Raw genomic sequence first — 24,649 nt, forward strand, 5'->3', positions numbered from 1 at the left:
GCTTTTGTGATTGTTTATCGGCGCATCTAGGCTTTTCACGTTGCAACGTCGTTACCGGCACCGGATGTGCGTCACTTTCGATTTGACCCCGACGATATCGCAGTAGCGATGTTGCAGCGTGCAAAGTACCCCTTAGATTAGTTTTGGCAACTGATCAACTGAGTAAGTTGAACTCGAACAAAATTCATACATTTTACAACCAATACCAATAATCGATTGAATGAGAAGAGTTCAATTAAATTTCAACCACACACAACCTTTTCTACATATTTATTATTTTTTTTTATTATTTTATTAAAAAAATGTTTTCTTGACCTTGGTCTAGAAACAAAAACAGCAAAACATGGAAATAATGGTTCATCTCTCCTAAAGAATTCCAACCGGCAATACTGTGCTCACATATCACATAAGAAAAATTCGAAACGGGTAGACCGACAGGGTTCCATATTACAAGCTTCAGTTAGGCGGGTTTTATATTCTCTTTTTTTGCAATTTTTGTTCAACTTTATGCATCTGAAATCTATTGTCATACTGTATCCACCAGGTGGGGTTGCATTAATATAATGCGGCGTCATCTGATGGCAAATCATCTACTCATTCTAGATACACAGAGATGATTGACTTCTAACATAGTGCACTGCTAAGAATCGTCACCACAATATTAATTGGACATATCAATAATATTCATTGTTGTCTCCAAATTAATAGTAAAATAACAACTTGAACTTTTATCTAATTGACAAATAAAAGGAAAAATTAGCTTTGCGTTGGGGCCATATACAAGTGGATAGAGTACAGTAGGGTGTCAGAGTTTTCAGCAGAAAATAGTGCCCCAATAACCCCTTGTAGTTCTATACAATATGGTGCATTACGTGGTGCCATATAGATGTGTTCTTTCTTATCTTCCCCCTTAGTTCAACATCTCTAGAGTTGAGTAGCAGGAGAGCTTAGAAATAAAACATGATTTAGAGATACTCTGCTGGGAGATGTTTATAATATATGTGTCTATGGGTAGTTGTGAATTACAGCCGGCCTAGAGCTTTGCTACAATGTTGTGATATCGGAATGAATTTGGCAAAATCGAGTATTAAAATGGAACTTATCAGGTGTGATAACACTATTAACCTGCAGATATGGGGTTAATCTGCAAGTTGAAGGGGTAATCAAGGACTATTTTATTTTTCCTCATGGGGCTATAAACTGACAGGCAGGTAGTTGGTAACTACCTGCCTGTCCTGCCCGGAGCGATCACAGACCGCTCCTGTCGGCTATTCTAATGCTTCACGACAACAGAGCAAATCTTTTTCTTCCGGACTGTTTTGCTAATGGGGGTGACTGTCAACGTTATGTTGATTGACAACTGGCTCCCTGTAGTTTTGTAGAGGGAAGACAGCTGTCAATCAAAATTAAATTGGCAGTCATTAGAGATTAGCAGACCCATGGACGTTCGGAGCGGCACGTTCAGCCAGACTTTATCTAAAGTTGGGTTTGGGACCCAGACTTGACCTGATCCCCAATGGAAGTCACTAATTGGGCAGTCTCTACCCACATGCAGCCAACCATAAACAGAGTCCTACTGGGGGCAGGTGGGAATGTTTTTCAATTTGGTTTTTGGGGTGGACACTACATCTGATCATGCTCTTGTTACCCCCAGTGTGAGCCATTCAAACACTGCACTGGGCTGAGCACCGAACGTACCCGAGCACAGCAATGCTCAAAAGAGTGGTTTGTACACATACAGTACCCGAACTCTGAATCCAAAACCGAACACCATTCGCTCATCTCTAGCAGTGATGCCCCATGAGCAGAACAGAAGAAAAGAAGCTGTGCTGTGGAAGAGATGCCACCAGAAACCGCAGAAGCGGACTGTGACCGCTCCGAGCCAGCTTAGATCACTACTGGGCAAAACAGAGAGATAGCTAGCATCTGCCTGCCTGTAAGAAAAAAATAACATAGTTTAACAGCATTATTGAGGGTCCCAGCTGTTTTACGGAAAGTACAGCACACATTAGAAAATTATCTTTTTTTTCTCCCAGGAGCCTCTGGTTTTCAGTCATACAGACACATCCTGAGCAATTATAATCACCGCTCACAGAACAGAGAGTGGCAGCTGTAAGAACATCCTAGCACTGACTGCCTGCTTACTCTGTACTGATGCACTGTACAAACGGTGACTGTTATTGCTCTGGGTACTCACATATGACTGAAAGCCGGCGGCTTCCAGGAGAAATAAAAAGTTAATTTTCTCCCAGATGCCGCATTTTTAATGCTATTAACTTGCAGATTAAGCCTACACACATGGTCAAAATTGTTAATACCCCTCTTTTAATAAATAAAAAAATCTATGAAAATGCACAAATAAAAGTCAGACATCACTTTTCTGCTTCCACAGAATTTTTTAAAAAACTAAAACTCATGAAATAGGCCTGGACAGAAATGATGGCGCCCTCCTCTTCCTCAACTTATTATTTCGTTGCACAACCTATTGAGGCAATCACTGCAATGAAACGATTCCTATAACTATCAATGAGACTTCTGCACCTCTCGACAGGTATTTTGGTGACTCCTCAAGAGCAAACTGCTCCAGTTGTCTCATGTTTGAAGGTTGCCTTTTCCAGTCAGCATATTTCAACTCTTTCCAAAGATGTTCAATAGGATTTAGGTCAGGGCTCATAGAAGCCACTTCAGAATAGTCCACTGTTTTCCTTTTAGCCATTCTTGGGTGTTTTTAGCTGTGTTTTTGGGTCATTATCCTATTGCAAGACCCATGACCTACGACTGAGACCAAGCTTTCTGACACTGGGCAGCACATTTCTCTCTAGAATCCCTTGATAGTCTTGAGATTTCATTGTACCCTGCACAGATTCAAGACACCCTGTGCCAGATGCAGCAAAGCAGACCCAGAACATTACTGAGCCTCCTCCATGTTTCACAGTAGGGACAGTGTTCTTTTCTTGATATGCTTCATTTTCCCTTCTGTGAACATAGAGCTGATGTGCCTTGCCGAAAAGTTCAATTTTTGTCTCATCTGTCCATAAGACATTCCCCAGAAGCTATGTGGTTTGGCAAACTCCACTCTGGCTTTTTTATGATTTTTTTTCAACAATGGTGTCCTCCTTGGTTGTCTCTCATGAAGGACACTTCAGCTCAAACAATGACGGATGGTGCGATCCGTCACTGATGTTCCTTAACCTTGAAGTTCAACTTTAATCTCTTTAGAAGTTTTTCTGGGCTCTTTTGTTACCATTCGTATCATCCATCTCTTTGATTTGTCATTAATTTTCCTCCTGCGGCCACGTCCAGGGAGGTTGGCTACAGTCCCATGGATCTTTACATTTTTTTAATAATATGTGCAACTGTAGTCACAGGAACATCAAGCTGCTTGGAGATGATCTTATAACTTTTACCTTTAACATGCTTGTCTATAATTTTCTTTCTAATCTCCTGAGACAACTCTTTCCTTCTCTTCCTATGGTCCATGTTGAGTGTGGTAAACACCAGGTCACCATACAGTTCAGCGAGTGTCTTTAGCCCTATTTACAGGCCCAGTGACTGATTGCAAGATTGTAGATACCTGTGATGATAATTAGGGACACACCTTGATTTAACATGTCCCTTTTGTCACATTATTTTCAGGGGTACCATTATTTCTGTCCAGGCCTGTTTCATGAGTTTGTTTTTGTTTTTTTTTACACATTTCTGTAGAAGTATGGTTGAAAATCAGTAATGTCTGACTTTCATTTGTTCATTTTCATAGTTTTTTTTATTTATTATTACTTTTGTCAAATTCAAGTTATTTCTGTGACCATTGTGGGTGTTTCTTTCATTAAACGAGGGGGACCAACAATTTTGACCACATGTGTATATCTGCAGGTTAATAGGTAATATGGCACCTGATAGATTCCCTTTAATAGGGTTTTTTTCATAATCATAACTGGGTAAAATAGTAACATTTTTGTAAAAGCAAAATACTTTGTATTTCACTTCTTTTTTTATAAATCCTCTCCAACGTCAATTTTATTGAGAAACGTTCGTTGGGTTTCCGGCCACCGTTGCAGTCTATCAGGTGTGTTTTCCTAGGCAAGGATTGCATGCTTACGATCACTGCTTCGATGCTGCAGGGGCATCGACCACTCAGTTTTGGCCGGCAACCCAGCCATTCCACCTGTCTGAACTGTCAATCTTCAGGGATGTACCGCCCCACCGCCCAGCATATAGGAAGTCGGGAGAAAGACGAACAGTGCGCTCCTGAAGACAGATGATCAAAGTAACCCTTTAACCAAATTGTAGAAGAGGTAAGGGTGGACACATCTGTATGTTGGAAATATTCCCTCCTTGGCACAATAGTCACCCTAGAATACTTCCTTGATATGGTATCTGACGGACAACGTAAAATAAGTAGAACATCCAAAAGAAAAAGCCTCCATATTAAGTTGTAGGCATTTAGAGATAAAGTATGTCCCCCCATAGAGGTTTTTGGATGCCATATTATGGAACTGTACAGCTCAAAGATTGTATGGAGCCATAATTCCACCATGTATCGGACATTACCTGGATACAGTGTTTCTTTAGCACTTTTAGGAACAGTTAAAAGAAAGTAGGGTAAGAAAAGATGGTGTATAAATATTTCACCAGATCTAAATTTGCACTTCATACCATGTCATTCAATACCACAAATGTATTGCACACCACTGCTCTAACAACGGAAAAAGTTATATGATCGATTGAAAAGCAAAATCAAAAAGTGCAACCCAGAGCATTTGACCAAAGTTACCGAACTGATTTTTTCTTTTTTGTCTTTGATTTTATACAGAAGCTGATAAAGGCTATTAGCAAACCAGTCTATTTATATATTTATATATATTTATAAAAAAAAAAAAAAAAGAAAAAAACAAAGAAAAGCAAAAACAGGAAAAAAAAACCTAAAAAACAGCCAGAAATCCTTTCTCCAGTTCTTTTAGTTATTCATGTAGTCTTTGGGTATTTGGATGATGAAGAGTAGGTCCAGGTCTGCGGTGTCTTCATTCAATCAGTATCATGTCTTCAATACAAATAAAGAAAAACTAAAAACGCCAAAAAAGCAGAAAATCCATCTTCACCATGATGTTGTAGGCACAACCAGTGCCAGTAGGAAAGTTAAGGAGGATGAGGAGGCTGACAAGTTATGGAGCGTTGACTGTGCACTTGTTACTTCTAGAAAAAAACGACAAAAGTTAATTTATTTTCACAAATCAAAATATTGCAAAGTATTTAAAGAAACCAGTTATTACGATGGTAAAATTTATTTTTCCATATTTTGAGAAAAAAAAATCACTAGCATGTTTTTTTGGTTTTTTTTTTAAACCATGATACTTAAAAAAACATTGGGACCACAACAAGGACATAAAAAGGACAATGTGTCTCAGGCTTGTGCCTGCTACATTTCCATGAAAGTAACCATCACAAAGTGAAAAATGTGAAAAATTCACTATAAGAAGATGGCACAATACAAAAAAAGTTTATAAAATAAAAGGGTGGAACAGAGAGGAAGGGAGGAGGTAGGAAAAGGGAAGATGTGAGGGAGAGGGGAAAAAGGGAGGGACGACAGGAAGGAAGGAAAGAAGTATGGAAGAAGAGGGAAGAAGTAAGGGAGAGGAAAAAAGGGAGGGAAGACAGGAAGGAAGTAGGAAAAAGGAAAATGTAAGGGAGAGAGGAAAAAAGGGAGGGAAGACAGGAAGGAAGTAGGAAAAAGGAAAATGTAAGGGAGAAAGGAAAAAAGGGAGGGAAGACAGGAAGGAAGTAGGAAAAAGGAAAATGTAAGGGAGAGAGGAAAAAAGAAAGGGAAGACAGGAAGGACGTAGGAAAAAGGAAAATGTAAGGGAGAGAAGAAAAAAGGGAGGGAAGACAGGAAGGAAGGAAAGAAGTATGGAAGAAGAGGGCGGAAGTAAGGGAGTGAGGAAAAAAGGGAGGGAAGACAGGAAGGAAGTAGGAAAAAGGAAAATGTAAGGGAGAGAGGAAAAAAGGGAGGGAAGACAGGAAGGAAGTAGGAAAAAGGAAAATGTAAGGGAGAAAGGAAAAAAGGGAGGGAAGACAGGAAGGAAGTAGGAAAAAGGAAAATGTAAGGGAGAGAGGAAAAAAGAAAGGGAAGACAGGAAGGACGTGGGAAAAAGGAAAATGTAAGGGAGAGAAGAAAAAAGGGAGGGAAGACAGGAAGGAAGTAGGAAAAAGGGGGGAAAAACAGAGGGAAGACAGGAAGGAAGGAAATATGGAAGAAGAGGGAAGAATAAGGGAGAGCGAAAAAAAGAGAGGGAAGACAAGAAGGAAGGAAATATGGTAAAAGAGGGAAGAAAGGGAGAGGGGAAAAAAAGGGAGGGAAGACAGGAAGCAAGGAAAGAAGTATGGAAGAAGAGGGAAGAAGTAAGGGAGAGAGGAAAAAAGGGAGGGAAGACAGGAAGGAAGGAAGTAGGAAAAAGGAAAATGTAAGGGAGAGAGGAAAAAAGGGAGGGAAGACAGGAAGGAAGTAGGAAAAAGGAAACTGTAAGGGAGAAAGGAAAAAAGGGAGGGAAGACAGGAAGGAAGTAGGAAAAAGGAAACTGTAAGGGAGAGAGGAAAAAAGGGAGGGAAGACAGGAAGGAAGTAGGAAAAAGGAGGGATAAAACAGAGGGAAGACAGGAAGAAAGGAAGGAAATATGGAAAAAAAGGGAAGAAAGGGAGAGGGGAAAAAAGAGAGGGAAGACAGGAAGGAAGGAATAATGGAAGAAAATGGAAGAAGGGAGAGGAAAAAAGGGAGAGAAGACAGGAAGAAAGGAAAAGGGAAGATCTAAGGGAAAGGGGAAAAAAGGGAGAAAAGACAGGAAAGAAGGAAGGAGGAAGGAAGAGGGAAGACATAAGGGAAAGGGGAAAAAGGGAGGGAAGACAGGAAGGAAGTAAGAAGAGGGAAGACGTAAAGGAGAGAGGAAAAAGGGAGGGTAGATAGAAAAGAAGGAAGGAAGTAGGAAGAGGGAAGACATAAAGGAAAGGGGAAAAAGGGAGGGAAGACAGTAAAGAAAAAAGGAAGTAGGAAGAGGGAAGACATAAAGGAAAGGGGAAAAAGGGAGGGAAGACAGTAAAGAAAAAAGGAAGTAGGAAGAGGGAAGACATAAGTGAAATAGAAAAAGGAGGGCAGAAAAAAAGGATATAAGTAAGTAAGATGAGGGAAGAAGTAATGGAGAGGGGAAAAAGGGAAGGACGACAGGAAAGAAGGAAGGAGGTAGGCAGAGAGAAGAAGTAAGGGATAGGGGAAAAAAGGAAGGCAGGAAGTAAGGGAGGATGGAAGGAAGGAAGGGATGGGAGAAGGTAGAAAAAGGATTACAAGTAAGAAAACGGGCAGTCTTGAAGCAAGGAGGGAGGAAAGAAGGTGAGGTGAAAAAATGAGATACATTATGAGAAGTGAACTATGTATCAAATACTTTGCAATATAACAGGTGAGTTAAAGAAGAAAGGAAGGAGGAGAGAGGTAGAGGGGTAAGTGGAAGAGAGGGAGGGACATCTGGAAGGTAAGAGTGAGAGAGAAAGGAAAACAGAAAAAGATGGAAAGTGTAATGAAGGAACAGAGAGAGAGAAAATGAGAATGATGGAATGAAAAGAGGATGAGAGATTGAGGAGGAAGACTGTAGAGGTAGACATAGGGGACACAGACTGTAAAAAATGGACAACAGGAAGAACAGAAATAAAAAAATTCTGAAATATTTACTACGGCTCAAAAGAACAACAGATTATGATATAGAAGGGGTGGAGGGAGAGTGAGGAAGGAAGGAGAAAGGGAGAGGAGAGGAAATGAATAGCATATAGTCTATGGAAAAGGACCTAACATACAGTCCAGACCAAAAGTTTGGACACACCTTTTCATTCAAAAAGTTTTCTTTATTTTCATGACTCACATTGAAGGCATCAAAACTATGAATTAACACATGTGGAATGAAATACTTAATAAAAAAGTGTGAAACAACTGAAAATATGTCTTATATTCTAGGTTCTTCAAAGTAGCCACCTTTTGGTCTGTACTGTAAATGTATAGGAACTCAAGAATCAGGAGAAAAATATAATGGCATTCACCAATCTGAGCCTTCTATCTTCTCTTTATATCTGTTTAAGCAAGCAAACTATTGCAGAGGAAGGGGGAGGGTTGTTGATAGTTGGTGACGGTGCAAAACAGACGTCAGCTTAGCACACCACTCAGACTCAGATTGGTGAGAGAGTGCTACTCTGATTATCTCCTAATTATTGACTAAGGCGGACTTTACACGCTACAATATATCTTACGATGTGTTGTCGGGGTCACATTGTAAGTGACGCACATCTGGCATCGTTTGACATACCGTAGCACGTGACAGCTACGAGCGAGTGTGAACAAGTAAAAATACTCACCTTATCGTTGCTCGTTGAAACATCGCTCATTTTCAAAATATCGAGCTTCCTTCTGTGCTCCGGTTGTTCAATATTCCCGAGGCAGCACACATCGCTCCGTGTGACACCCCGGGAACGATGAACTGCAGCTTACCTGCATCCTGCCGGCAATGCGGAAGGAAGAAGGTGGGCGGGAGGTTTACGTCCCACTCATCTCCGCCCCTCCGCTTCTATTGGTCGGCCGCTGTGTGACGTCGCTGAGACGCCGAACGTCCCTCCCCCTTCAGGAAGTGGATGTTCTCCACCCACAGCGAGGTCATTTGGAAGGTAAGTACGTGTGACGGGGGGTTACAGCATTGTGCGACACCGGCAACAAATTGCCCAACCCACACAAACGATGGGGGCGGGTGCGATCGCAAAAGCGATCGCACGATTAATTGCAGCGTGTAAAGCAGGCTTTACATGGATACATCTAACAAGTCTGAGCACTGCCCAAGCAGAGCTTTGTCCTCCCGTGTAGTATGAGAATAAAAAATATTATCACTCATGAAAATTCTGACTATCATGATTCACTAATGCGTTTTATTTAAAGGGAATCTGTCAGCAAGTTTTTGCTACCTCGTCTGAGAGCAGCATGGTGTAGGCAAATAGATCCTGAATCCAGCAATGTATCACTTAGATTACTGGGTGCAGCCGTTCTGACACGATCAAAATTTTTAGATTTAGTCATGTAGCAGAGCTGAGTGACCTGCACTGCCCACACCAGGCTATGTATGAGATTGTAGGGGGGAAGAGAGGGCATGTCAGACTGCCCTGTGTGGCATTGTAGTCCAAGCAATAAGAAGTCCTGCTGATTAAACAAACATAACAAATCAACATCAGATGAGAAAATGACAAGACAGGCAGCCCTGAATTCTCTGTGTTAACCCTTGCAGCATGCTTTGCTCAGCTTTCATAGCAAAAACCTGCTGACAGATTCCCTCAAACAAACATAAAATAACAGTACAGTTAAGAAATGAAGAAGGGAAGAAGCAAAGATGAGTAGATGAAAGGAAGAGAGGAAAAACTCTGGAAACAGCCACATTGAAAAGCATTTAATCTATAAAAACAGGGTTAAGAAAGGGAGCATGCAAGGAAGGAGGACTGGGCAAAAAAGGAAGGGCGGAAGGAAGGAAGGGAGAGGGAGGGGAGGGGAGAAAAAGGGAGGGAAGACAGGAAGGTAATAAGAGGGGAAAAAGGAAGGCGGGGAGGAAGGGAGCAAGGAAGGACAAAGGAAATAATAAAGCGAGGAAGGGATGAAGGAAGGGAGGAAGGAAGTAAGGAAGGAAGGCAGAGGGAGGATCTGGGAGAAAAAGGGAGGGAAGACAAGAAGGAAGTAGTAAGAGGGAAGAAGTAAGGGAGAGGGAAAAAGAAGGCAGGGAGGAAGGAAGGAAGGAAGGAAGGAAGGGAGAGGGAGGGGAGGGGAGAAAAAGGGAGGGAAGACAGGAAGGTAATAAGAGGGGAAAAAGGAAGGCGGGGAGGAAGGGAGCAAGGAAGGACAAAGGAAATAATAAAGCAAGGAAGGGATAAAGGAAGGGAGGAAGGAAGTAAGGAAGGAAGGCAGAGGGAGGATCTGGGAGAAAAAGGGAGGGAAGACAGGAAGAAGGTAGTACTGTAAGAGGGAAGAGGTAAGGGAGAGGGAAAAAAGAAGGCAGGGAGGAAGGAAGGAAGGAAGGAAGGAAGGGAGAGGGAGGGGAGGGGAGAAAAAGGGAGGGAAGACAGGAAGGTAATAAGAGGGGAAAAAGGAAGGCGGGGAGGAAGGGAGCAAGGAAGGACAAAGGAAATAATAAAGCAAGGAAGAGATAAAGGAAGGGAGGAAGGAAGTAAGGAAGGAAGGCAGAGGGAGGATCTGGGAGAAAAAGGGAGGGAAGACAAGAAGGAAGTAGTAAGAGGGAAGAAGTAAGGGAGAGGGAAAAAAGAAGGCAGGGAGGAAGGAAGGAAGGACAAAAGAAAGAATGAAGCAAGGAAGGGATGAAGGAAGGGAGGAAGGAAGGAAGTAAGGAAGGAAGGGAGACGGAGGAGAGGGGAGAATAAGGGAGGGAAGACAGGAAGAAAGTAGTAAGAGGGAAGAGGTAAGGGAGAGGGAGAAAAGGAAGTCAGGAAGGGAGGATTGAAGGAAGAAAGGAAGGACAAAGGAAAGAATGACACAAGTAAGAGAGGAAGGAAGGCAAGATGGAAGGAAGGAAAGCAGAAGGAGGAGAGGTGAGGAAGACAAGAAGGAAGTAGTAAGAGAGAAGAAGTAAGGGAGAGTGGAAGAAAAGGAAGGTAGGAAAGAAGAACAAAGGAAAGAATGAAGTAAGGGAGAGAGGAGAGGATAAAGGAAGGAATAAAGTAATGGAGGAATAAAAGAGGAAGGAAAAAAAGACTACAAAACATGGACATAAAAAAACTAAGTGAAAAGACTTTACAATGTAGGAAGAGAGAAGGAAGAAGAATGGATGATGCAATTTTGAAGGTATGGAAATCTGATAAAGCAGAGGGATTTGATACTTTCTTAAACCTGATTAGGCAAAATTGTATATAATAATGTGTGTAACAGTATATGTACATGTCTACAGCTTACTGTCAGGACTGCTGCCAAATATCCGTCACAATGATGTACAATAATCATCTGATCCTGGATAATTTCAATATAATTATAATCATAATAATAATAATAATAGATAATAGTAATAATATATAGATAGTGTACCGCGGTGTATGTCGCCTTCATGGCCAGAACGTTTCGTGCTCTGTCGCAGTCTATTAAGGCAGCTACAGAACAGCAATAAAACTAATGGTGTACAGACCTTCCTGAATGGTGTCCGCTCAGTGGGACGCTGTCAGGTGAACGCTTCTGTGATCGGAGTTATTAAATGCTTTTTCTAAGTCTCATTTATCAATTGGGCTAAATGACACAACCTGCAGAGACTAATTTACGTATGTGAAACAAATGATCTATTAGACCACTTTCCCCCTTGTTTACTATGGAATCTAGAACAATTTCCAGCAGGGAATAATATGGAAGCGCCAACCATTCCAGGTCACTGGTGTCTCTCTGTGCAATACATCATGTACATTTCCAATATTGAGAAATAAGTAATAAATAATGGAACTCATTTATAACAACCAATGTAGAAGAATATGGAGCCTATGCTGGAAATAGAATAAGTATTGCTGCTATTACTTGGCTACGTTAAAGGGATTATCCTATTAATAAATATGAATTTAGTCTGTAAGATCAAGAAACTACTGTATAACAATTATTACATTAAAGTTTGCTATGTTTTACATCATCTTAAAGAAGAGTAAATTTAATTGTGTGGCAAGTCCTCAAACAACTTAAAGGGATTCTGTCAGGTAGATTTCACACCCCATGCTGTTTATATGACCATGTAGCTCTTTTAAAGACAAGTCCAGTAATACCTGTACATGGCCAGTTCACTCCTCCATTACTGAGAAATCAAGCATTTGAATTGATATGCAAATTAGGCTGAAAAGCTATGGTAGATCTGAAGCCTCTGTCACTCCAGCTCTATTCCCCACCTAGCTCCGCCTCCTCCTGCTTGACTGTCGCTCCTTTGTCTGAAGTCACACATCAGCAGAATGAGGTGACCCTGAGTGGAGAATAGAGCTGGGGTGACGAAGGCTTCAGACCGTCAAATAGATCTTCAGCCTCATTTGGATATCAATTTGAACCCTGATTTCTCAGTAATGGAGGAGTGAACTGGCCATGTACAGGTATTACTGGACTTGTCTTTGAAAAAGCTACATCAATGCAAACACTGATTTTTCGGTGACATAGGAACAAACCAGCCATGTACTTGTCACCAGAACAACTACATGTTCATATAAATTGTTTGGGTGTGAAATCCTGCTGACAGATTTCCATATCTATGCTTTTGTACTTTTGTTTTTTTTTCTTGCACTTCTTTTAATTTTATTTCCTACAATTTACTTTTTATTTTTCCATATATTTTTTTGTATCACCTACTGGGATTCTTGGTACAATTTTAATAGTATCCTTGTTTTCTCTGTTGTAGATGTAGTAGTGTTATGAATGCTGAGCTGTGTATAACCCCTCCCACACCACTGACTTGCAGCTTCCTGTGTACATTGTACCTTGGAAACAAGCTGCTAATCAGTGGTGGGGGCGGGGTTACATAGATTATCTGGACTGCTGGGCACATGTCACTTAGACTGTGATAATTTCCTGCTGATAAAACACTGATTGTATTGAAACTACAACACTCAGGCTATGTGCCCACGCTACAGGATTTACCGCGGATTTACCGCGGATTTTGCCGCGGATTTACCGCGGATTTGCCGAAAATCTGCAGCAGCAGCACTTCCAAGCCATTTCAATGGCATTTTGGAAATGCTGTGCCCATGCTGCGGATTTTTCCGCGGCGGATTTGCCGCGGATTTTGATCCGGAAAAATCTGCAGCATGTCAATTGTTTGGTGCAGATTTGGTGCGGATTTTTGGCTTTGAATGGGGGGAAAAAAAAAAAAAAATCCGCATCAAAATCCGCGGCAAATCCGCGGTAAATCCGCGGCAAATCCGCGGGTGCGGATTTGCCGCGAAAGTCGCGGATTTTCAGGCAAAAAAATCCGCAGGGACATTCTAGCGTGGGCACATAGCCTCAGTCTAAAAATTGACACATTCTTGGAATCAGGCTTTCTTGTCCTATATTAAGCTGCTATCAGATAAAATAGCAAAACCTGCTGACAGATTCTATTTAACTTATTTTTCTTTTATTTTTAGTCTTCTAGGGAACTTGAACCTGTGATTGTGTGATCATTTGTAGTGTACTATATATTAAGTATATAAGAAATATGGTAGAAAATAAGTAGCTGGTATTACAGGCAGGTGCTGACTGTAAAACACAGCTGACATTCTGAACCTACCCCATACACACGATGTGTTACAAGCTCCCGCCTCGTTCTCGGATGTTTTAGTGCTGCTTTAAAGGGAACCTGCCACCATGAAAATGCCATCAATTAAGCAGGCAGCGTATTATAGAGCAGGGGGAGGGGAGTATACAGTGCATACAAGTAGTATTCAACCCCCTGCAGATTTAGCAGGTTTACACATTCGGAATTAACTTGGCATTGTGACATTTGGACTGTAGATCAGCCTGGAAGTGTGAAATGCAATGCAGCAAAAAAGAATGTTATTTCTTTTTTTTTTTTTTTTAAATTGTGAAAAGTTTATTCAGAGGGTCATTTATTATTCAACCCCTCAAACCACCAGAATTCTGTTTGGTTCCCCTAAAGTATTAAGAAGTATTTCAGGCACAAAGAACAATGAGCTTCACATGTTTGGATTAATTATCTCTTTTTCCAGCCTTTTCTGACTAATTAGGACCCTCCCCAAACTTGTGAACAGCACTCATACATGGTCAACATGGGAAAGACAAAGGAGCATTCCAAGGCCATCAGAGACAAGATCGTGGAGGGTCACAAGGCTGGTAAGGGGTACAAAACCCTTTCCAAGGAGTTGGGCCTACCTGTCTCCACTGTTGGGAGCATCATCCGGAAGTGGAAGGCTTATGGAACTACTGTTAGCCTTCCACGGCCTGGACAGCCTTTGAAAGTTTCCACCTGTGCCGAGGCCAGGCTTGTCCGAAGAGTCAAGGCTAACCCAAGGACAACAAGGAAGGAGCTCCGGGAAGATCTCATGGCAGTGGGGACATTGGTTTCAGTCAATACCATAAGTAACGTACTCCACCGCAATGGTCTCCGTTCCAGACAAGCCCGTAAGGTACCTTTACTTTCAAAGCATCATGTCAAGGCTCGTCTACAGTTTGCTCATGATCACTTGGAGGACTCTGAGACAGACTGGTTCAAGGTTCTCTGGTCTGATGAGACCAAGATCGAGATCTTTGGTGCCAACCACACACGTGACGTTTGGAGACTGGATGGCACTGCATACGACCCCAAGAATACCATCCCTACAGTCAAGCATGGTGGTGGCAGCATCATGCTGTGGGGCTGTTTCTCAGCCAAGGGGCCTGGCCATCTGGTCCGCATCCATGGGAAGATGGCTAGCACGGCCTACCTGGAGATTTTGGCCAAGAACCTCCGCTCCTCCATCAAGGATCTTAAGATGGGTCGTCATTTCATCTTCCAACAAGACAATGACCCAAAGCACACAGCCAAGAAAACCAAGGCCTGGTTCAAGAGGGAAAAAATCAAGGTGTTGCAGTGGCCTAGTCAGTCTCCTGACCTTAACCTAATTGAAAACTTGTGGAAGGAGCTCAAGATTAAAGTCCACATGAGACACCCAAAGAACCTAGATAACTTGGAGAAGATCTGCATGGAGGAGTGGGCCAAGATAACTCCAGAGACCTGTGCCGGCCTGATCAGGTCTTATAAAAGACGATTATTAGCTGTAATTGCAAACAAGGGTTATTCCACAAAATATTAAACCTAGGGGTTGAATAATAATTGACCCACACTTTTATGTTGAAAATTTATTAAAATTTAACTGAGCAACATAACTTGTTGGTTTGTAAGATTTATGCATCTGTTAATAAATCCTGCTCTTGTTTGAAGTTTGCAGGCTCTAACTTATTTGCATCTTATCAAACCTGCTAAATCTGCAGGGGGTTGAAGACTACTTGTAGGCACTGTATTTATATATAATTTTATAAGTAAATATTCAGAGTAAACTGTGATTTAATCCTCTGCTCTTTCTGGGATTTTCTGTCCAGTACGCGGTCCCATCAGTGACTGACAGAATGTGTATGTGTGCATAAAGAGATAGCGGTCAATCACTGATAGGACTGCCCACTGGACCTCTATAACATGGTGCCTGAAAATTGGATGACATTTTCATGGTGACAAGATTTGAGTAAAGCATTGAAGATTTATAGCTGGGGAGTGATTGCAGATATTCGTTCTTCTAAAGTCAGATATGGGTAAAGTCGTTAAGGGTTCAAAGGATAATATAAAGTAAATTCCTCTTATGTGGTGTCATAGAGACAGGCAATTCATTGTGCTCAACAAACTGGGACTGTGAGGAGCTGGCTGCGGACTAAAGACTACTGGAACAAAGGATGTAGAGCGGAGTCCACAGCTCTAAGGGAGGAGAACTATTTCCAGCACAGATTGCTGGTTATGTTGATCTCATTGTTGATCTCTTATTGTGTTTTATTAGATATTTCCTTACTTATCAGTTTAAGGTGCACAGAAGGCCAGGCATGAGATTGGTAATTAGAGTAAAGCTATTATTCCATTACTCTTGTTAAGCCTGCTTTACACGAGTCGATCTATCGTGCGATAGCACGAGCGATCGTAGCCGCCCCAGTCATTTTTGCGTCACAGGCAAATCGCTGCCCGTGGCGCACAAACTCGTTTAACCCCCGTCACACGTACTTACCTTCCGGATGACCTCGCTGTGGGTGACGAACGTCCACTTCCTGAAGTGGGAGGGACGTTCGGCGTCACAGCGACGTCACACGGCAGCCGGCTAAAAGAAGCGGAGGGGCGGAGATGAGCGGGATGTAAACATCCCGCCCACCTCCTTCCTTCCACATAGCCGGCGGCAGCCGCGGGACGCAGGTAAGCTCTGTTCATCATTCCCGTAGTGTCACATGGAGCAATGTGGGATGCCACGGAAACGATGAACAACCGGCGCCATTATAATTAAACAATTTTATGAAACCTAGTGACGAGTACACGACTCACGATTTGTGAGCGATACTGCGTCGCTAGGAGGTGTCACACGAGACGACATCGTGTACGATGCCGGATGTGCGTCACGAAAACCGTGACCCCGACGATGCATCACACGATCGGTCGTCTCGTGTAAAGCCATTAAGCCATTGTTCTCTCTGCCACTAATCCCATTGTGTGAATGATGATGGTAAACTCAGTGGAGCCATGACCACATGGGGATTTAACCATACAGTCTCAGGTGAGGGGCTCAGCCTCAGGAAAATACTTCCAACAATGCACAGTTAGTATTAAGGGGGATTTCCTGGGGAGGTTGCTTGGGGTACTTGGGATACTGATGTGGGGATGGGGGCTGGAGCTGGATACATGGGCTACTGTCGTGGTATCCATCGTCTGGAGGAGCATAGGCTGTGACTGTAGACGATACCGGCTGGAGATACAGAAGCTATGAGCCAACCAAAAGTTGGGAGACAGTGGGTATTATCTTTAACAGAGGTGATGGAACTACCAGTCCCAGTTTGGGATCTTGTGTACTGTGGGCATTTTGTTTTGGCTATCTACCCGGATTTGTTGTGAGTCCATGGACAGAAGAATAATAATAATTACATTGTTAACCTGCCTAGGTGATTAATAGAACCTACAACCTCACATCTTCACAGGAACCCCACAACTCATTAGCTAAGGGGCACTTTGCACACTACGATATCGCAGGTGTGATGTCGGTGGGGTCAAATCGAAAGTGACGCATATCCGGCGCCACTGTCGATATCGTAGTGTGCAAATACTTTATGATACGATTAACGAGCGCAAAAGCGTTGTAATGGTATCATCGGTGTAGTGTCCGACATTTCTATAATGTACCTGCAGCGACGGTACGATGTTGTTTCTCGTTCCTGCGGCAGCCCACATCGCTGTGTGAGGAACCGCAGGAGCGAGGAACATCTCCTACCTGCGTCCTGCGGCTCACGACGGCAATGCAGAAGGAGGCAGGTGGGCGGGATGTTTACGTCCCGCTCATCTCCGCCCCTCCGCTTCTATTGGCCGCCTGCCGTGTGACGTCGCTGTGACGCCGCACGACACGCCCCCTTAGTAAGGAGGCGGTTTGCCGGCCAGGGCAGGTAAGTGCATCTGAAGCTACCGTAGTGATAATGTTCGCTACGCCAGCTATCACCATGATATCGCAGCTGCGACGGGGGCGGGGACTATCGCGCTCGGCATCACTACCATCGGCTTGCGATGTCGTAGTGTGCAAAGTACCCCTAAGCCTCAGGTCAGCAATCAATTGATCATCATTTCCTGAGTAGACTAGTAATGGGTAACTTTTTAATTAAAGGGCTTGTCCAATGAATAGTTATCACAAAATAGGTGAAAAGTCATAGATTTTTGGCTGTCCATCCATTGGGACCCTTGCCGATTAACACAATGGAGGATTGCTGATGTGGTACCGATATTTAAGAAAGGTAAGAGGGTAGATCCAGGCAACTACCGTCCAGTAAGCCTGACATCAGTAGTATGCAAAGTTTTTGAGGGCATTTTAAGGGATGACATGCAAAAATATATTGCAGAAAATAATATGATAACTGACAAACAGCATGGATTCATGAAAGATAAATCGTGTCTAACCAACCTGTTGGGGTTCTATGAGGGGGTAAGTGCAAACCTGGATATTGGTAATGCAGCTAATGTGATTTATTTGGACTTTGCAAAGGCATTTGATACTGTACCACATAATAGCCTTATACTAAAGCTCCAGAAGCAAGGACTAGGGGACACAATATGCAACTGGGTAAGGAATTGGCTAAAAGATAGGAAACAAAGAGTAGTCATAAATGGTACATTCTCTAAATGGGCTATAGTCAGCAGTGGGGTGCCGCAGGGATCTGTGCTTGGACCGATTCTTTTTACTCTCTTTATTAATGACCTTGTGGATGGGATTGATAGTACAGTGTCAGTCTTTGCTGATGACACCAAACTATGTAGGATATTAAAAACTGACCTGGATAGTACAATATTACAAAAAGATCTGGATAAGATGTCAGAATGGGCAGATACTTGGCAAATGAGATTTAATGTTGATAAATGTAAAGTAATGCACCTAGGACGGAGTAATCCTATAACTGCGTATACATTAAATGGAAGTAAACTCGGGACTACAGAACAGGAGAAGGACTTGGGTATTCTCATTACAAATAAGCTGAGCAGCAGCACTCAATGTCAGGCAGCAGCTGCTAAAGCAAACAAGATTCTAGAGTGTATAAAAAGAGAGATTAGATCCCGGGATCCCAATGTATTGTTACTCCTCTATAAATCACTTGTAAGGCCACATCTGGAATACGGGATCCAGTTTTGGGCTCCACATTTTAAAAAGGACATTCAGAAGTTAGAGTCAGTTCAAAGGCGGGCAACTAGACTATTACAAGGAATGGAAGGCCTCCCATATGATGACAGGTTGAAAAAGTTAGATATGTTTAGCTTAGAAAAAAGACGTCTCAGAGGAGATCTCATTTATATGTATAAATACATGTGTGGTCAATATAAAGGACTGGCACATGACTTATTTCTTCCAAAGACAGTACTAAGGACCAGGGGGCACTCACTGCGAGTGGAAGAAAAGCGATTCCGACACCTAAATAGGAAAGGGTTCTTTACAGTTAGAGCGGTCAGACTGTGGAATACACTACCACAAGAGGTAGTAATGGCAGATACTATAACAGCTTTTAAAAAAGGGCTGGATGATTTCCTCAGTACACACAACATTGTTGGTTATAAGTGACTTACGGACAAAATGTAGAACTGGTGGAGGAAGGTTGAACTACATGGACCTAAGTCTTTTTTCAACCTAAGTAACTATGTAACTATGTAACTATGTAACAATGGGGCACTTTTATCCATTCTCAACTTCTGCTCCAAGCATTGCACTCTTCTTTTTCTGGCCTCAATACTTCAACAGGCGAGAAAAGTGTCTTGTTCTTCTGATTGGCGGGGTTCCAGCATTTGCTCTAGTGCTCAGTGGGGATCTTTAAGAAAGTTTTGTTTTTAATTTAGAAAGAACATACTACTCTAACTGTAAATAACCCTTTCCTATTCCGGCAGCTAAATAGGAGAGGGTTCTTTACAGTTAGAGCAGTCAGACTGTGGAATGCCCTACCACAAGAGGTAGTAATGGCAGACACTATAACAGCTTTTAAAGAAGGGCTGGATGATTTCCTCAGTACACAACATTGTTGGTTATAAATGATTTAGTGACAAAATATATAATTGGTGGAGGAAGGGTGAACTAGATGGACCTAGGTCTCTTTCAACCTATGTAACATGACCCCTATGTACTATATTATACTTTGTTAGCATATTTTCTAACAGGCTCTCAATTTCTATAAATTATCATGGCATGCTAGAAAATCCCTCAACAGACTGCAATTCACATAACAACCATTGGGCGGACCCATGGACAGATATAGCATAAACATCTCCAAGCAGAGTATCAGAAAATCATGTTGGTTGTTTTTCAACTCTGGGCTAATCATTTCGGGATATATCGAGCCACGAGAAAAGGTGAGAAAGGACACATCTGTATATGAGCAGAGAGTGCACGTTGGTTACCTGAGTATGATGGCACTCTGATTTGGGAGCTGGCCGTCCCATCTCCGCCTTCACTAATTGCTCTCACTTCTATGATATAAAAGCCAGAATCGGGCAGTAACACCACTGCTGAAGTTGTCTGTGTTTGGATGACTTGGCTGTCGCTGTCACCTTCTTGTCTTAACATGACCTGTGGATTAAGAAATAGAAAAATTGCCTGTTATACCGTAATACAAAAGTAGAAGAGCAGATTGGAGATTTTCAACAAGGGCCCGGAAGCGGTGACCTTTGAGAAACGTGCTATACGCTTCAATATAGAAAAAAATACAACATATCTGATGACGAGAATGAAAAAGAAAAGTTCCATTGTATCCAGGCTGCAAACTACTGCAGGATCTAGGAAGAAAAATCCTGGAAAACACGAGTCAGGCGTCCACACACTCCACATCCAAAGGGTCAAAGCCGCACTTTATACCTATAAAAATAATTCTGCGTCTAAAATTTAGAAAATAAAATATTGTGTAACTAAACCTGAATAAGCAACACAAGCAATACAGGGCAAAATTTATAAAGAAACTAAATTGCAGAAATTATTTTTCAAATCCAAAGAGAGGAATTTAATGCAGAAACGTAATATACCTGCAGATGTAGGGTGATCTGCAGCTGAATAGCGCTAAACTATATATAATGGCTGGTATCCACTCTGAATGCTGCGGGGACAGCTCCTATACTTGTAGCATCTACACTGAGTACTGCAGGCACAGCCCCTGAGCCTGCAGCCTCCACTCTGAATACTGAGGGCACAGCCCATGAGCCTGCAGAATCCACTCTGAATACTGAGGATACAGCCCCTGAGCCTGCAGCCTCCACTCTCAATACTGAGGGCACAGCTCTTGAGCCTGCAGCATCCACTCTGAATACTGAGGACACAGCTCCTGAGCCTGCAGCCTCCACTCTCAATACTGAGGGCACAGCTCCTGAACCTGCAGCCTCCAATCTGAATACTGAGAGCACAGCTCCTGAGCCTGCAGCCTCCACTCTGAATACTGAGGACACAGCTCCTGAGAACCCTGCAGCCTCCACTCTGAATACTGAGAGCACAGCTCCTGAGCCTACAGCATCCATTCTGAATACTGCGGGCACAGCTCCTGAGCCTGCAGCCTCCACTCTCAATACTGAGGGCACAGCTCCTGAGCCTACAGCATCCACTCTCAATACTGAGCGCACAGCTCCTGAGAACCCTGCAGTCTCCACTCTGAATGCTGCAGGCACAGCTCCTGAGCCTGCAGCATCCACTTGGAATGTGGTGGGCACAGCTCCTGAGCCTGCAGCATCCAATTGGAATATGGTGGGCACAGCTCCTGAGCCTGCAGCATCCACTCTGAACACTGAGGGCACAGCTCCTGAACCTGCAGCCTCTACTCTGAATACTGAGAGCACAGCTCCTGAGCCTACAGCCTCCACTCTCAATACTGAGGGCACAGCTCCTGAGCCTGCAGCCTCCACTCTCAATACTGAGGGCACAGCTCCTGAGCCTGCAGCCTCCACTCTCAATACTGAGGGCACAGCTCCTGAGAACCCTGCAGCCTCCACTCTGAATACTGAGAGCACAGCTCCTGAGCCTGCAGCCTCCACTTGGAATGTGGTGGGCACAGCTCCTGAGCCTGCAGCCTCCACTCTGAATACTGTGGGCACAGCTCCTGAGCCTGCAGCCTCCAGTCTGAATACTGAGGGCACAGCGCCTGAACCTGCAGCCTCCAATCTGAATACTGAAGGCACAGCTCCTGAGCCTGCAGCCTCCAGTTTGAATACTGATGACACAGCTCCTGAGCTTGCAGCCTCTTCTCTGAATACTGAGAGCACAGCTCCTGAGCTTGCAGCCTCTTCTCTGAATACTGAGAGCACAGCTCCTGAGCCTGCAGCCTCTACTCTGAATACTGAGAGCACAGCTCCTGAGCCTACAGCATCCACTCAGAATACTGAGGGCACAACTCCTGATAACCCTGCGGCCTCCACGCTGAATGCTGCATGCACAGCTCCTAAGCCTGCAGCATCCACTTGGAATGTGGTGGGCACAGCTCTTGAGCCTGCAGCCTCCACTCTGAATACTGAGGGCACAGCTCCTGAGCCTGCAGCCTCCACTCTGAATACTGAGGGGCACAGCTCCTGAGCCTGCAGACTCCACTCTCAATACTGAGGGCACAGCTTCTGAGCCTCCAGCATCCACTCTGAATACTGCGGGCACAGCTCTTGAGCCTGCAGAATCTACTCTGAATACTCCGGGCACTGCTCCTGAGTCTGCAGCCTCCACTCTGAATACTGAGGACACAGCTCCTGAGTCTGCAGCCTCCACTCTGAATACTGAGGACACAGCTTCTGAGTCTGCAGCCTCCACTCTGAATACTGAGGGCACAGCTTCTGAGCCTCCAGCATCCACTCTGAATACTGCGGGCACAGCTCTTGAGCCTGCAGAATCTACTCTGAATACTCCGGGCACTGCTCCTGAGTCTGCAGCCTCCACTCTGAATACTGCGGGCACAGCTCCTGAGCCTGCAGCCTCCACTCTGAATACTGCGGGCACAGCTCCTGAGCCTGCATCATACCCATGTACCCTAGCCATGATGACGTATATATATTTCAGGGTGTACAAGGGCGATAAAGAGAACCTGACATGAGATTCATGTTACCCAAACCACATGCAGCATGAACCAGAGTCTGGCTGTGTTATTGCAGCTGTGTATATTCACTTGGCAATGCTGCGGCGTTTCGGATAAAATATACTTTGAAACGTCTCCCTGACTCTGGGATTTGGGTACAACTGCTACCTCCGCTCTCCTTATAGCTATAACGCTACCCAAGTTTGCACCGAAACTCCATATACTGCTACTGTTTCTATAACTAATACATACGTAAAAGAAAGTGATAATTAATTAGTAAATGAGCGTTAGATTGGAGAGTTGAGTTTTTGCTCCATTTCAGTGTGTAAATACTGGAAATCGCCTCCTACAATGAAGTACGTGCGATGACACAATTTATATTTATGGCATTAACACCTTTTTACAGTGTAAATCCCCGGAGGATCAGAGCAATTTTCAGCTTTTGAAATCTGTAAATAAGGAAATTGTTCTCGTGTGTTGTTCTGATAACGGGGAGTGCGGGGAGAATATCCACATCAGGCCTTGGAAGACTATACAGAAACGTTCATATTTTTCGCTGCTAAAGTTTTAACTGCAGATTTTGGCGCAGAAGCAAATCACAATCAGCATTTCAGTACAATTTTGACACATTTTTGTGGTTACTGTAATATGCAGCAGCCTGAAAATCCCCATCATATCCAGTGCAAAAATAGCTCAACACAGCTGGGATGTTCAGCTGCTGCAGAATCCCTTTAAAAATAGAAACAAAACATAAAATGTTTGTTTATTTCATATCCTAAAAAAAACAAATTTAAAGGGGTTTTCCGGGACTATTTGATTTTTTTTTATTTTGGGCCTAAAAACTAACAGGTAGTTACTACCTACCTGCCTATTCTGTCTGGAGCAGGTCTCTGCCGGCACAGAGATGTAGGGGAGTGCAGCCCCTACTAAGGATGTTGCTTTACTGTGACTTTTAGGGGTACTTTGCACGTTGCGACATCGCTAGCATCGGCTAGCGATGCCGAGCGCGATAGTACCCGCCCCCGTCGCACATGCGATTTCTTGTGATAGCTGCCGTAGCGAACATTATCGCTACGACAGTGTCACACGCACTTACCTGCCCTGTGACGTCGGTCTGGCCGGCGACCCGCCTCCTTCCTAAGGGGGCGGGTCGTGCGGCGTCACAACGACGTCACATGGCAGGCGGCCAATAGAAGCGGAGGGGCAGAGATGAGCGTGACGTAAACATCCCACCCACCTCCTTCCTTCCGCATAGCCGGTGGAGGCAGGTAAGGAGATGTTCCTCGCTCCTGCGGCTTCACACAGCAATGTGTGCTGCCGCAGGAACGAGGAACAACGTCGTATCTCCTATTGGTGCGACATTATGAAAATGTCCAACGCTACACAGATCACCGATTTTCGACGCTTTTGCGATCGTTTATCGGCGCATCTAGGCTTTACACGTTGCGACGTCTTTACTGGCGCCGGATGTGCAGCACTTTCGATTTGATCCCAACGATATCGCAGTAGCGATGTCACAACGTGCAAAGTACCCCTAAGACTTTGTTGTACTTTGGCTTTAAGTGACTGCTCCCCTGCAGAGCACAATGGAGTGGCCCTCATCTCCCCTGCTGCTGTGTTTGTTTGGTCTGCCCTGAGAAAAGTGAAGGGAGAAGTAGGAAGTGGCAGTGTAAGAGAGTTCCAGGACGTGCAGAGGGATGCACATAGGAGAGTTGGTATCTGGCCTGCTAGAAGACCTCGCCTGATGAGCCCAGCTGTCTGGTGAATCGTGGGAAGAGAAGTTCGGAGTGAAGTGCACACCACCAAGCCTCAGAGCAGACCGTTACCGATGACATCTCTGTGAGTGTATGTGTCGCGGGCGGGAAAGACGCCGCTGCGCTGCGCTCGCTAACGCTCAGGTCCGGCGCTGCGATGGCTGCTCGCTGTCTCGAGTGGTGGGCCGGATCCGGGGACTTGAGCGGCGCTCCTCAGCCGTGAGTGAAAGGGGGTAGTTTGGTTTGGGGATTTGGTCTGTGACGCCACCCACGGGTTGTGGTGAGGTTGAGCACCACCGCTGCTGGTGACGGGGATCCCAGGAGCGATGGTAGGGAGCAGCTGGGATGTTGTTTCCCCCCTCCGTGGGTAGGGGTTGGTGGTCCCGGGGCCCGGTGAGGTGACGGGGAGGCAGGGTTGGCAAGGTGCAGGGTCGCCTGGACTGCGCAGCGCGGTGCCGGACGGCACGGTTGTACTCAGTCAGCCACAAATGTACACAAAGTCTTTGGTAAACCAAATGGCTGGATGGACGGGTCCCGCAGCCGGCTGCTTTGACTTCTCCCGGACGGTTGGTAGTGGCTGCCTTTCCCTGCACCT

The 24,649-nt window shown here is 44.1% G+C and overlaps 1 protein-coding gene across 2 annotated transcripts in view; it reads right to left on the reverse strand.

The window, feature by feature from the left end:
* Nucleotides 1-255: 255 nt before the first annotated feature.
* The window catches only part of CNTN5 (contactin 5), a 2,293,676-nt gene continuing 2,269,282 nt past the window's right edge, over nt 256-24,649 (reverse strand). For both annotated transcript variants that reach the window (XM_075337481.1, XM_075337482.1), the window contains 2 exons: nt 19,665-19,833; nt 256-5,193 (listed from right to left, as the gene is read on the reverse strand). In XM_075337481.1, the coding sequence (XP_075193596.1) occupies nt 5,096-5,193; nt 19,665-19,833 (267 nt within the window). In that variant the 3' untranslated portion in view covers nt 256-5,095. The remainder of the gene's footprint in view (nt 5,194-19,664; nt 19,834-24,649) is intronic.

Source organism: Anomaloglossus baeobatrachus, chromosome 2 (genome assembly GCF_048569485.1).
Source record: "Anomaloglossus baeobatrachus isolate aAnoBae1 chromosome 2, aAnoBae1.hap1, whole genome shotgun sequence".
In the NCBI taxonomy this organism is placed as follows: domain Eukaryota; kingdom Metazoa; phylum Chordata; class Amphibia; order Anura; family Aromobatidae; genus Anomaloglossus; species Anomaloglossus baeobatrachus.